The sequence below is a fragment of the Oreochromis niloticus genome, linkage group LG12 (assembly GCF_001858045.2).
Source record: "Oreochromis niloticus isolate F11D_XX linkage group LG12, O_niloticus_UMD_NMBU, whole genome shotgun sequence".
NCBI lineage: Eukaryota > Metazoa > Chordata > Actinopteri > Cichliformes > Cichlidae > Oreochromis > Oreochromis niloticus.
This window is the reverse complement of record NC_031977.2, coordinates 31,687,598-31,701,013: the sequence shown is the minus strand read 5'-3', so window position 1 is coordinate 31,701,013 and position 13,416 is coordinate 31,687,598. Positions and strand designations below refer to the sequence as shown.

The 13,416-nt window shown below is 39.5% G+C and overlaps 1 protein-coding gene and 1 long non-coding RNA gene across 2 annotated transcripts; one reads left to right on the top strand and one right to left on the bottom strand.

Annotated features, from left to right (window-relative positions):
* Positions 1–844: 844 nt before the first annotated feature.
* On the bottom strand, positions 845–1,683 carry ier3 (immediate early response 3). Its single transcript, XM_013270881.2, has one exon. The coding sequence runs from the start codon at positions 1,582–1,584 to the stop codon at positions 997–999; it is 588 nt and encodes a 195-aa protein (XP_013126335.1). The 5' UTR covers positions 1,585–1,683; the 3' UTR covers positions 845–996.
* Positions 1,684–5,498: 3,815 nt separating this feature from the next.
* Positions 5,499–11,810, top strand: LOC106098180 (uncharacterized). Its single transcript, XR_003213294.1, has 3 exons — positions 5,499–5,562; positions 5,893–5,995; positions 8,420–11,810. It is a non-coding gene; the product is annotated as an uncharacterized LOC106098180 (long non-coding RNA).
* The last annotated feature ends 1,606 nt before the right edge of the window (positions 11,811–13,416 follow it).

The following is a 13,416-nucleotide window of genomic DNA, read 5'->3' as shown; positions in this document are numbered from 1 at the left end:
TGCTTACAAGTCATGTTCTTCCACACCATACTGGGAAAAGAATTCTTTTATGGGACTTTGTTTCCTAGTTCAGGGAATGATACTCTAGCATCTTAGCATCTTTGAAGTTAAAACCAAAGCAGCCTTTGTGCTTTATATGTGCTGATTTTATTTTTTTCTCTTTGTGAAATGATCGCTTATCCCAGAATCTGGATCACCGTTGACTCGATATTTCTGCATTTGTCTTGGAGCTAAAAAAGAAGATTTTCTACTGAGTGGCTGAATGCACTGCATCCCATTAGTTTGTTATTCATACATAAAGTGTAATGTGATAGAGCCTTAAAGGGTTTGAAAAATGACTGACTTTGATATAGTTTTCAAACTCGATGGGCTTAAATGGACTATGCAAATAATGCATATCTGCACACTATGATCCTGTGCAGGTTGTAGGATATTCAACATCTTGTAAACTACACACGTTTAGAGAAATAAACAGCATTTAGTGTGCTTCAGTAAAGAGGCAGGAAACAGGAACTTCTTTTAGACATTTTTTTTATTAAAATTATTATTAAATAAATAGCAAATAACATAATAAATAACTAAATAAAACATACAAACAACAACAACAACAACAACAACAGTGTCAGTATCATTTAACTGGCCTATAGTAGTGACAGTTTTCCTTGACAAAATTAAACATGTAAAACATTCAATTTGCCCGCAGGCCTATAATGCCGTTAGAGAAAAGTTCAAGTTTTTCTTAAAATCAAGTTTCAATTTCTTGTCAGTATTCACAGTTCCTTGATTCTTTCGAGTGTTGTCTCATTTCTTGCTAATAGTCCTGCTCGGCTTTGAGCGAGACTTGTTAGCCGGCGCATGGAGCTCCTTTCCCGGCTACACCGCGCAGGGCGCACCGCTCTTCTCCAAAAGCTACTCAGGATCAGCTCCAGCTCGGTTCGGGTTTGGACCCAGTAGCCCTGTGTCGGGCAGTTTACAGTGAAACCAGTCCTGATAGTTTTAGTTGTCGCTGCCCAGCCTGTGGTAGACCAGCAGTGCCACCATGCTTTTCCCGGCGCTCTGCTCGAAGGACCGGCTGGTGTCTGTCTCTTGGCCGGGCTGGGAGCAGGTGGGCTTCGGGATTATCTGCTCATTGGATGATCCGCCGTCCTCACAGCTGCTCGGTGTGGCTGACATCAGTTCGGGTTTGGCGCACAGGTCTGAGAGCTGGCGAGCCTGCTCCTCCGCTGACTGGAAGGAGAAACCCTGGTAGTCGCCGATCGCGCTCTCCGTGTTTCCCAGCGCCGTCTCTGTGCAAGGATCTTCGGTGTAGATCTGCCACAGCACCACAAGGCACAGGATGACCAGCCAGCGCTTGGCCTGGCTTTTCTCTGGAGGAGGAAGGTGCATGCGGACTTTAGCGGGGTACATAACCCGGGTGCAGCGCTTCTTCGGCCGGATGGGCACGTAGGAGCGCACGGCGGTTGCCTGAGCCGATATCCGCTCGAAGGTAAAAACCTCCGGCTCCGTGCTTCGGCTCGTCATCCTGCATGAGGCGAATCTCTCCGGCTCAACAGTCAGAGTCGTGCTGTTTGACCGTGTGTACATTTTCTCGTAGTTTTGAGTCGCTTTCTCTAGGTTTTGACTGTTTCGCTTGCTCGTAGCTTGCTGCAAGTCAGATATACTCCAGGCACCCAAGAACTCGAATTTATACGTTCACCCAGGTTATTTAACCACGCCTTTCAAGCCAACCAAGCCGCCCTGTATTGCACAAGTGAGAAAAAAACCTTTTGAAAATTTTTTTTATGTCGTATGTGCCAAAGCTCTGACCGAGCAGGCTGCGGATGGAAGCTGAATCATCAGGGTTTGGTAGAATGACTACATTCTACACTCCCCACATTAAAAGACTATTCAGTATTTGAACCAATCAAATGAGCGAATTTAATCTTAATTGTATTAAAATCACTTAAAATTATAATATGAATATAATGCTAAATATAAATGTTGATGATTTAATTTGCGGATTTTTTAAATATTGGTTTAACGATAGACCATTAAGCTGTCATATAGTGTTGTCAGATATAAAATAAAAAGGTTTTTTTTCCCCCAGAATTAAAAAAAAATCCCATATTTTCATCAACAAGGTCACACATTTTTGGTTGTTGGACACTTTATAAAAATATAACCTTCACATGGTATTCACATGATATCCTGAAATCTTTGGGGAGAGCCACAAGGTTTCAGTTTACTCTAAACACTTTACGCTCTACAGTATGTTGTCAGCAACATGCGACAGTTATACTAGTGGAAACTTCCTTCAAATAAACATGAGGATGTTATTGTTATTGAGCACTCAAACTCAAACCTGAAAAAGGGGAATGAATGGCTGTATGTGAAAATGTGAGGTGGGGGGGGCAGACTAAGGGGGAAAAAAAACACTCTTGCAAATGCAACTTCCTTCCCACACCTTGAGTGACACACTTGAGTGACACACACATTTCATGCCAAAGAGTGAAAACATATCCTGCTGTGTTTAAAAGTAAACTGTAATTTACTTTACGTAAATGCCATTTCTCTAACCTATACTTTCAAATAAAAATAAAAAATGATTCACGTTCAGTCAGACAGTTCTTTTTTTTTTCCTTAGGAAATCCTCCAATTCCCAAATTACAGTGTTACAGCTAAATTACTTCTCCAAATGCTGACCCAGAAACAGTGAGGCTAACTTCAGTAACTTTGCTGTGGCAGCTTATTTGCATGCAGAAGAACAAAGTTTCATACAAACTCAAAGTGAACAAATAACAACAAATACAAAGATTTTGGCATTTTGTTCTGTTTAGTTCCAGCTTAAATTTAAATTCAGCTGAAATCTGAATGTGACAGAAAGGAAAACCAGAGAGAGGCCACGAACTCCGGTTTGTGATCACTGTATTCACACATAATAATCACAAGTGTGAGCAAAAATTATTGTCTGTTGCTTTGTGTAATGCTATGCCCAGCATGCAGTTCACATGAACAAAAATAAATACAAACAAATACAAATATGTAGCCAAAGAGTCTGCCAACACAGGACAGAGTACACAAACGTGAAATACAAAGGCCAGCATGCTTTTTGTTCTCGCTCTGCACACTAGTTACATAGCGTTGTGCACTCCCCAAACTGGCCGGCTGGTGGGAGTGCACACGGGCTTTTTTAGGCCAAGTCAAACGTCCACAGTAGCCTTCTGCTTGTGCAGACACTCCAAGCTTATGTTGATGTCTTAACGTAGGCCTTGGTTTCCAGCAGACTACTGCAGGCAAACCAGGGAGAGTGATTAGCAAACACAAATCTGCTGTGTTAGGCTCATCTCGCTGGCATCAATCTCTGAAGTAATCACACTACAAGTCTGGATATTAATACTACTAGCAGATATATTCTGTTTTTTCTTATGGCCAGTTCATTAGGTACACATGCTCAATTGTTTGTTAATGCAAATATTTAATCAGCCTATCATATCACATTTACCACATAGACATGGTGAAGACAACCTGCTGAACTGCTTGTCTACTGGAATTTTCACATACAATCATATCTTCGGTTTACAGAAAATGGCTCATAAAAGAGAAAATATACAGTTTTTGTGGGAGGAAGAGAATGGCCAGACTGCTTCCACCTTATAAGAGGCAGCAGTAATTGAAATTTTATCCAATTCAGGATCACAGGGAGGCTGGAGCTTATCCCAGCTGCCATAGGGTGAGAGCGAGGGTACACCGGGTCACCAGTCTGTCCCAGAGCTGACACAGAGTGACAAGCAACCATTCATGTTCACATTCACACCTATAGGCAGTTTAGGATAACCAGTTAACCTAACCCCACTGATGGCATGTCTTTTGACTGTGAGAGGAAGCCAGAGTATCAGAGAACCCACGCAAACATGGGGAGAACATGCAAACTCCACTATTGCCACTTGCTGTGAGGCAACAGTGCAATCCACCAGTGCCACTGACATAACAATTTGCACAATATTGCTAAAATTAGAAACACCCTGAAAAATCCTCTTTTGTTCCAAGACACTGCAGTGAGAGTACTAACTGGATATAGAAAGCATATTTCTACTATGTTAGTTTCTCTTCATTGGCTCCCTGTTAAATTCAGAATTGCACTTAAAATCATTCTTCTCACATACAAGACAGTGATCATCATATCATATCAAGGACCTTTTCATAATAACAGAGCACTTTCTTCTCAGATTGCAGATTGATTTGTGTTGAATGGGAGGCAGACACCCTCTCTACTTTTAAGATTAAGCTTAAAACTTTCCTTTTTAATGAAAGCATATGGTATAGGGTTGGTTCCCCTGCTGGAGGCTTTGCGTTTCTTCTTCAGTGATTTCTTTTCGACCCTTCCTGAGCCTGGTTCTGCTGAGTTTTTCGTTTGCCCTGTTGCCAAGTGCTTGCTTATAGGGGGTCATCTCATTGTTGGGGTTTCCTTCTAACATTGTAAGGTCTTTAACTGACACTGTGAAGTGTTATGATGTGACTATAGTTGTGAATTGGCACTAGATAAATACAATTGAATTGAAATGGAACTGATTAAAATCTCTTATACAGTTAAGGTATGCAGAAGACAATCTCTGAATGCACAACATGTTGAACCTTGAAGCAGACGGGCTACAGTAGCAGAAGACCACACTCCTGTTAGCTAAGAACAGGAAACTGAGGCTGCAGTTTGAATGAAGCCCCAGTTTCCAAAACTCAAGATTCAGCCTACCTTGTACCAACAGTTCAGGCTGCTTGGGGGTGCAACATGTGGAGCCCTTTAGTACCAGTTAAGCATTGTTTAAATACCGCAGCCTATTGTTGACCATGTCCACCTCTTTAATATCACAGTGAACCCATATTCAGGTGGCTGATTTCAGCAGGATAACATGCTATGACAGGAAGCTCAAATCATGTATAATTGGTTCCTTGAACATAACAAAGAGTTCACTCTACTCAAATACAGTGTACACAATAATCAGATCTCAATCCATTAGAACAACTTTGGAATATAGAGCAACGCGATATTTCCATAATGTGCAACTGATAAATCTGCAGTAACTATGTGAAGCAGTCTTATCAATATGGACCAAAATCTTTGAGGAATGTTTCCAGCAGGTTATGATCTATGTCACAAAGAGTTAAGGTAGTTCTAAAGGCAAAAGACAACCAACCCGGTACTAACAAGTCATCCAAATCAGCTTCATTTGCACATTTCATTCAGGGTTTTTCAAGAAGGTCAAAAAAATACACAAATGCTTGGTTTTTGAGTCAAAGTGTAATGTATAAAACTGTCTTAAATGGTCAATAGAAACTGTAAAAAAAAAAAAAAATCAAAGAAAAGATTTTTCTTTCTTTTTTTCCTGTTCCTCTACATGCATAACTCATGCCTTTTCAAATGAAAACTGTGTATATTTACGCCCTTTGTAAAGTCAGCAGTTCTCTGGAAGTGGATTGCATCAACCTGCAGTTTCACTGCCAGATTATCTTTTAGCATAGCTGATCTGCCCTGCAGGGAGTTCCACTTTCTTTCACAATCTAATCCAGAAAGACTCAGCTTCACAAAAAGTAAGGGTTTGTAAAATTCAAATGTGAGCTGTTTATTTTCTGTTTGTATTTTCAGATTTGGCTCCTTGTATTTGAAACCTGCAACAAAATCTTTCCTACACTCTGGTTGAGTCTCAGTATTTTAATTTAAAAACTCCTTTACTTCCTGCACACTTTCTGTTACAGAAGTTAGATGCTGATTTGTGCACAGACTGGGGCATTTAACATTAAACACCCTGTTTTATTAATAAATTAAGGGAGAGTTTATATTTATAACGTGTCAACTTAGCTCTAATGCAGCTTTGAAAATGTGTCTTGACCTCAAGGCTAAATCTGTTCTTCTGTTTTCAGGCTTTTCACCAGACTTTTCAACCTACCCGTAGATTAACCACCGGCTGATGAAGGGCTTCAGCATCTTTGGAAACTGAAACAGAATAGACACTACAAACAAAGGGTATGTTCAACCACCAAAATGCTGCTGCAAACTACCTCATAGGATGATTAGCCTGGTGTGTTCAATCAATGAAACACCATCAAAAGTTGTACTTGAGCATAAAAAATAAATAAATAAATAAAAACTTTGCTCATCGTCTTCCACAGAACAGTTTTAGATGAGCTTTAGCTGTTCAGAACAACTACCGTATAAACACTTGGCATTCACAGCCTAGCTTACAGTTGGCAATCCATTTCTTGCCAAAAGTGTTTAATGAGGCTTTGTTCACGGCTCTGTGCAGGACAGCTTTTCTACACAAAACCAAAAGTAGCTTGAAAGGCAAAGGGGGGAATTGTTCTTACTAACTGGCACTATCAAAATGATGCCAAATTAGCAATTAGCAACGCTTGCTTACACTTTAGGATAACTTTGAAACGTAATAAGACATATCACAAAGAGGCTATATTTGCGTGTGTATAGACCTGACCGGGTTTTTGAGGAAGAGTACAGCTTTCTAAGCAAATAGTGGTAAATGGGTCATGAGATCTACAATAGTAGATTTTTACACCAAATGCAACTAGTGCCACATTTATCTGGGCTTGGAACCAGCAGGGGTTGTACAGTAACAAGACAGTGAAAGCTGAGCTGAAAGTCAACAATAACAGGCAAAAGATGAAGAAAGTCAAAACGCGATGGAATCGTAGTCCTTTGCTATCTGGACTTTTCTCTTCTTTTCCCTTTTTACAGTGTGCAGCTGGATTTGAACCCACAATGTTTAGTAGAAAACCTAAAAGTGTGTCTGAGGTACTTCAAAGCACACAGAAGCACATGCATTCATTTAGCATTTTTCACACAGGTACTTCAGGGTCATTTCACTCAGGGAGGTGAGGTTGACGATTCAAGGAGACAATCTCTTTGACATATGATAATAATCATTGTTTGGAGGTTTCTTATTGTTTACAGCTAAACCGCCAACCGTTTACAGGGGAAAAAAAGAAATCTCTACCTCCACCTACTCCCAAGTACAGTTGGCAAAGGACTGAGAGAGATGACTTCAGCCTTTGTTTCACACGGCTGGTTTGTGATATAATGCAGAGATTATCTTTTTCGAAAGAAACTGGATGATGAGGTTTACGTGCATGTTTCACAGGATTTAATGTTGCCTCAAAAATGAGGAAGAAACAAACTGACAACATAATGAAGTGAATAACAAGCAGTATTGTGCAACTTTACTCCCATCTGATGTGTGCTTATAGCTAGGACTGTCTGTGTGTATTGTTTGAGCAGTTTTGGATATAGTTTTAATATGACGCAAACATCCATGGAGGATGTGCAAAAATACTTTAAATGGTGCAGATTTCTTTGCAGATTTCATTTTTATTTTCCTCATTTCCATCATTTTCTCCAGTCCACAGAGTCACAATAGGCATATTCATTCTTCTGCTACATTCGGAAGTAGTAGGTTAAAGCTGTGACACAGTTTGTGCCCCAAGTTGGAGTTTTGCTTTTGTACTTTTCTATTTTTATTCACTCTTTGGGTAGATGTAGAAACGTTTTCAGCCTTTTCCTGTTTTAAGACGCCCACTAACAATGCAAACACCACAAAAGGGTTGCTAAAGTATTACTCAAATGAGTCCTGCACAATTGTCCCTAACAGGGAATACAAAAAAGCTTTGTTTTTTTAATCTAACCCTTCTTGAATGTAACTCTAACTCTGGTTTTTCAAAATCACCCATTTTAATTAAATAACATTGGACAAAATTCCATTTTGTAGAAAAGATAGAAAGAAGAATTTGATTTACTTTCTGTCTCTGCTTTTAAATAAGCCAGAATACTAATTTTAAATGCCAAATCAAAATTTTCACGCCAGGGAATCATTACACAAAAATTTCAGAATCATACATAAAGCACTAAACTTGTTTCTTACTGACAAGTTTATAGATCTATTTTTACATTTTTTCTCTTTAATTTAACAGACGTGAACATTGCAGATTTGTGTAATCGTGAATAGTCAGACCACAGTGTGGTTACGATTAGGTTATCTCTTGCTTTTCACAATCTGACATCATAGTGATTTTTTTCTTGTTTTTTTTTATGGATTTCCTTGATGTTGTGTAACCTGCACATGCAAAGGAAGCCAATGGTGCCCTGTTACTTTGGCTATATCACTCATTGGCTTTATCTTATTTGAATTTGTCTGGCAGCCAAGATGCCTCTGCTGTGTTGTAGATAAAACAAAAGCAATGGAAAAACGTGTTATTATGTCTGCTCCCAAGCACACTAGGGCCACCTTTAAGTACCTGGAGGTTGCACAACACAAGAGGCCATGGATGTGTTCCTCAGCCAGAGGACTTAGTTTGTTGTACTTATATTTGTACATATATACATGCAATCTGTTGAACATGAGAGAGATTTCATCTAAAGTGGCTCCTTTTTTGTGCCTAGTTTCTACACAAGATGAAGAAATCATTGACACCACGTTTGACCAAGGATGTGAGTGGCTGCATCAGTGACAGACCTGACTGACTCTGCATATCTGAACAATGGTATGGACACAGGCACCAGCTGCTGGATCTGTAGGATCTGTAGCTGGATCCCCCACAAAACAGATACTTTAAACACTCGATGGCATGATAAAGCCAATGACCACAGAGGTAATCCCAGCCCAAGTGAGCATCGCTGAGGGGGTGCCAGTGTAAATGCGAATGTTGTTTCTGGCTGATGGTCACACAGAGCCAAGAATGTAGCCTATACTGACTTGTGTCAGCATAACCGCCAGTGTGACAAAGATGATAATTCCCAAGCTGTGATAGACAAAGAGAGGATGATGATCATTGTGATGGATAGACTGTCTGAAGCAAGAGACTGTTTAATGATAATCATGAAGTGGTCTAAACTTTTACTGTATATGATGCTGAAGATTCTTTGGCCTTCTAGCTCATTTAGTAGCAGAATTATTATAAAATTAATTTAGCATTGGACATTTTGTAACATTCACGATGGCAACTGCACAGACTTCTTGGATAATTGACTGTTTATACAAAGTAGGTTGATTCTGTTCATCTGGACGTAACATTTTTAATGGGAGAAACGTTTCACCGCTCATCTAAGTGACTTCTTGGAAACGTTTCTCCTATTGAAAACGCTACGTCCAGATGAACAGAATCAACTTTTTGGGATGTATTTACCTGGATGATTGAGCATGCATCAAGATCTTTATGCAAAACACTTTTCAAAAAACCAATAATTTGCCAAAAAAAATCCAATAAAAGTAAAATAAAAACTTAAGATAATGAATATGACTATCAGGTTTCAGCATTGGCTCTGAGTATGTCAGGACTAAAGGGCATTTCTGTCTCTTTTAAGATGTTAACTAGCTTGCCATAACAGGCCAATAGTTGGTCCTCTAACTAATCTAACATGTCTAGGACAAACCTCAACCCCAATATTTATTGGATGTTAAAATAAGTGGCAAAAGTGAGAAGATTTTAGCAGCTAACCAGACCGAACAGGGAATGCAAAAGATACGTTTTTACAGTTAATCATCTAGGTCAAAATTCATATTTGATTGTGCCACCACTTCTCTACTGTGTCCTAGTGTAGACCATCACACTTTTAACTGATTTAATAATGTTGTTTCAAGAATGTTTACATGAGACATTTTAGATAGTGGCATCTTGGAAAAGACCATATTTAAATCTGGGTTAGAAACTTATGATAGATCCTGAAAAATTCTTTATGAACCATCTCACTCTTCTTTTATTTAAAAGGAAAACAGACTGCTATTTCATTTTTATCTTTTTATGTTTTTACTCCACTATATTAAGCCCATGTGCTTTAATAGAAGTACCTTGTCTTGCCTCGTCTTGCATACTGTCATTTTTTATTCCTGCTTTTGCAAACTGTGTGGGCAGGAAACTATTTGCACCTACACTCCCAACAACCGCATTAAAGCTTCCATTCATTACTGCCTGCACTTTCCACGTGCAGTATCAGCACACACGTGGCTGAAGCCAATTAATCATCACAGGTTCCCATCAGTATTACCTTGAAATGGCTGTAACTTCCTCTTCAAAGCTGAAAATATGTCTGGATTCTCTTCACGGTATTCCTTTCATTGCAATTATGCAGTCATCACCCACATAAAACAAAGCAAGACTGAAAGATATGTGAGAGTTGTTCAACTGTTAGTGAAACTGACAGTTGAACAACTCAAACATTTAGGTTTGTGGACTATCTGAGTTGTAAACACCTGCATATTTAGGGTCAAGACATCTTGGAAACACACAAAATATTGGAATGGACTTTACTGGATGTACGGAATGAATTCATACAGGAACTGCTGAATGGCACAGATAATGATATGGATTTTGATTGCGATATTTTCATACTTCAGTGCTCAAACATGTTCAAAATGCTTTTTGCATTTTTCTTCTGTCACATTTTCTCTCGGTTTCAGTCTCAGCAGACGTCTAAAGACTTGTTCTGTACACTTCCTGCATATTTCAAATACTTACGTTTGATTCCTTTGCTTTTGTTCAACTATGATCTTTGGTCGGAAAAAATCAAAAGAACTTTATGCATCTTAGGCATCAAAAGCATTAGAAGCATCTGAAGCATTGATCTATGCGAAACTGAGAACACCATTAGCATTACGTCACGCCAACATATTTGTACTTACTGCAACCTAAACCTGATTCTGCACCTTCATTTTCCAGTCAGTCCCCAAAAATGTGACTATACTGGGATTAATATATAAGAGGAGCCTTTGCAAGAATTTACTGTTTTACCCCAGTCTTTGTGATTTAATGTTAGTTGGCTGAAAATGTATAAATATCTTTGGGAGTACAGATATCCACTTATAATTAAATTCTGCTGCAGGGTGTGCCTAGATTTTGTGCAATCAATTTAATTAGCAAGAGCCAGCAGAGACAGAGACAGCTGATGAACCCGAGTCCTTATTGCAAAACGCCTAGACACAAAGGCAAACACTCAGACAAGCAGTGGGAACCTTGACTGAATGTGTGGGTGAATGGAGGATAACATGGCTGGGAGATGTGTCACAAAGAGTTTCACCTTTTTCATCAGCAAGGTGTGAGATTCCTAAACACATTCATGCTCTCGGAATCTTTTGGAGCAGTCTTTGAAAAATACAGCATGTGATGAGGCAAGTCACTGGTCGTCTGATTAACTGTTCACGAACAGCAAAAATGACTGAAATTAGACGTCATACAGAAATATCTTGGTGGCCAGTGGGCTGGTCCGGCTCTCTGCCCCATACTCAGTTTTCTGTGTCCGTGGGTTGGTGGGTTTATCCGCAAAGGCAGATTATGTTTAAGAGACATGCAGATCTTAAAGGGTTTGAAAGTGTAGACTGAGACACCGATTGAGAAAAAGTGTTTATTTCTGACAACTCAGGTATTATGTCAGAGAAAATCCTGAAAAAACCGTGAACCCGAGCAGTTAGTTAGAATGGAAAAGTAAGATTAAAGTAACATCAAATTTGTTTGATAGGAACCACATGCAAGACCTGATCAAAAGTCTCCTGGACTCAACCCATACAACTCAACATTATTTCAATTTTGGCTGATCTCCCCTTCAAGGTCATCTTCTTGTGCACTGCTGAGCAGATCCCTCCATGGCTGCCGTTGTTTGTATCCTCCTTGAAAGTCCTGTTATTACCTCTTTCTTAGCTGTGATCTTTACATTAGGTTTTAGCATTGTTGTTAGAATTGAATTCAAAATCCTGCTCCTCACATACAAGGTCTTAAATAATCAGGCCCCATCTGAAATTAATGACCTTGTAGTACCTTATCACCCTATTAGAGCACTTCGCTCTCGCACTGCAGGCTTCCCTGTTGTTCCTAGAGTATTTAAAAGTAGAATGGGAGGCAGAGCCTTCAGTTTTCAGGCCCCTCTTCTGTGGAACCAGCTTCCAGTTTGGATTCAGGAGACAGACACTATCTCTACTTTTAAGATTAGGCTTAAAACTTTCCTTTTTGCTAAAGCATGTAGTTAGGGCTGGACCAGGTGACCCTGAATCCTCCCTTAGTTATGCTGCAATAGACGTAGGCTGCCGGGGATTCCCATGATGCATTGAGTTTTTCCTTTCCAGTCACCTTTCTCACTCACTATGTGTTAATAGCCCTCTCTGCACTGAATCGTACTTGTTATTAATCTCTGTCTCTCTTCCACAGCATGTCTTATCCTGTCTTCCTTTTCTCACCCCAACCACAGCAGATGGCCCCGCCCCTCCCTGAGCCTGGTTCTGCCGGAGGTTTCTTCCTGTTAAAAGGGAGTTTTTCCTTCCCACTGTCGCCAAAGTGCTTGCTCATAGGGGGTCATATGATTGTTGGGTTTTTCTCTGTATCTGTACAATACAAAGCGCCTTGAGGCGACTGTTGTTGTGATTTGACGCTATATAAATAAAATTGAATTGAATTGAATTGAATTGAATTGAGTTTAGTGCTAAAAACCATCTTCAGCATTGAGGTCTGAATGTGAAACACCAGGTCAGGAGAGGAGCCAGGATCATGACGGTTGTTTTTTGACATTTACAGGATTATGAACTTTAGATTCATCCTCTAGGATGCAACTGTCCACTTGGAGTTTTGCTATAACATCACTGAAGTGAGAACATTTAGCTGAAGCAGCCTGAAACCCTGTGCCGCCAACAAGAGTTCCCTTTCCTCCACCTCCAAAGCATGAAATTCAAGTTGAAGGATACGCTCGATGACACAGGTACATTTCAGAGTCACAAAGAGCAGGACTTCTATGCTATATGCTATATGCTTGTTCTGCTATACTGTGGATTGGTTTTGGTCAGGTGTGATGTCATTTCCTGTCTTTTCAGTAAATTAGTGTTTCATCAGTGACTGTTGAAAAAAATGTCAAATAATTAAATGAACTGAAACATCAAGAACACCCTGGTCAAGAAATGTATGATTAAAAATCGTGAATGGTTGCTTACCTAATCCTTTTTGTTTTTTAAAGTGAATTTATTATCTCTAAATCAATGTTTCTCTATTCTTTCTCTGCGTCAGTATACAAGCCTAGTCACCAGTGTTCACAGATCAGTGATAAATAAATACAAACATACAGAAGTTCCTTTTTTCACAGTAAAAGTAAACTTGTCTTCTTTCATCATGACTTCTTAAGTCAAAGTTGTGTAATAGCTGTGTATGTGCAGTTTCATCACTGAAACCAACTCAGATATGAATGATTCTCAAGAACCAAATGATTCATAGAGCATCTAGGATTGATGGGTGGATGAAGGAAGAGCAAATGCTCAGACGCACAGCTTTTAAATACTCCGGGAAATCTGTCCAGATCTATGTGATCAATTACACTGAATAACTTTGCATACCAGGAACCCGAAAAGGCAACAAAGACAGACAAACTGGCAGAAACATGCAGCATTTCCAGCTAACACATAGCCCACA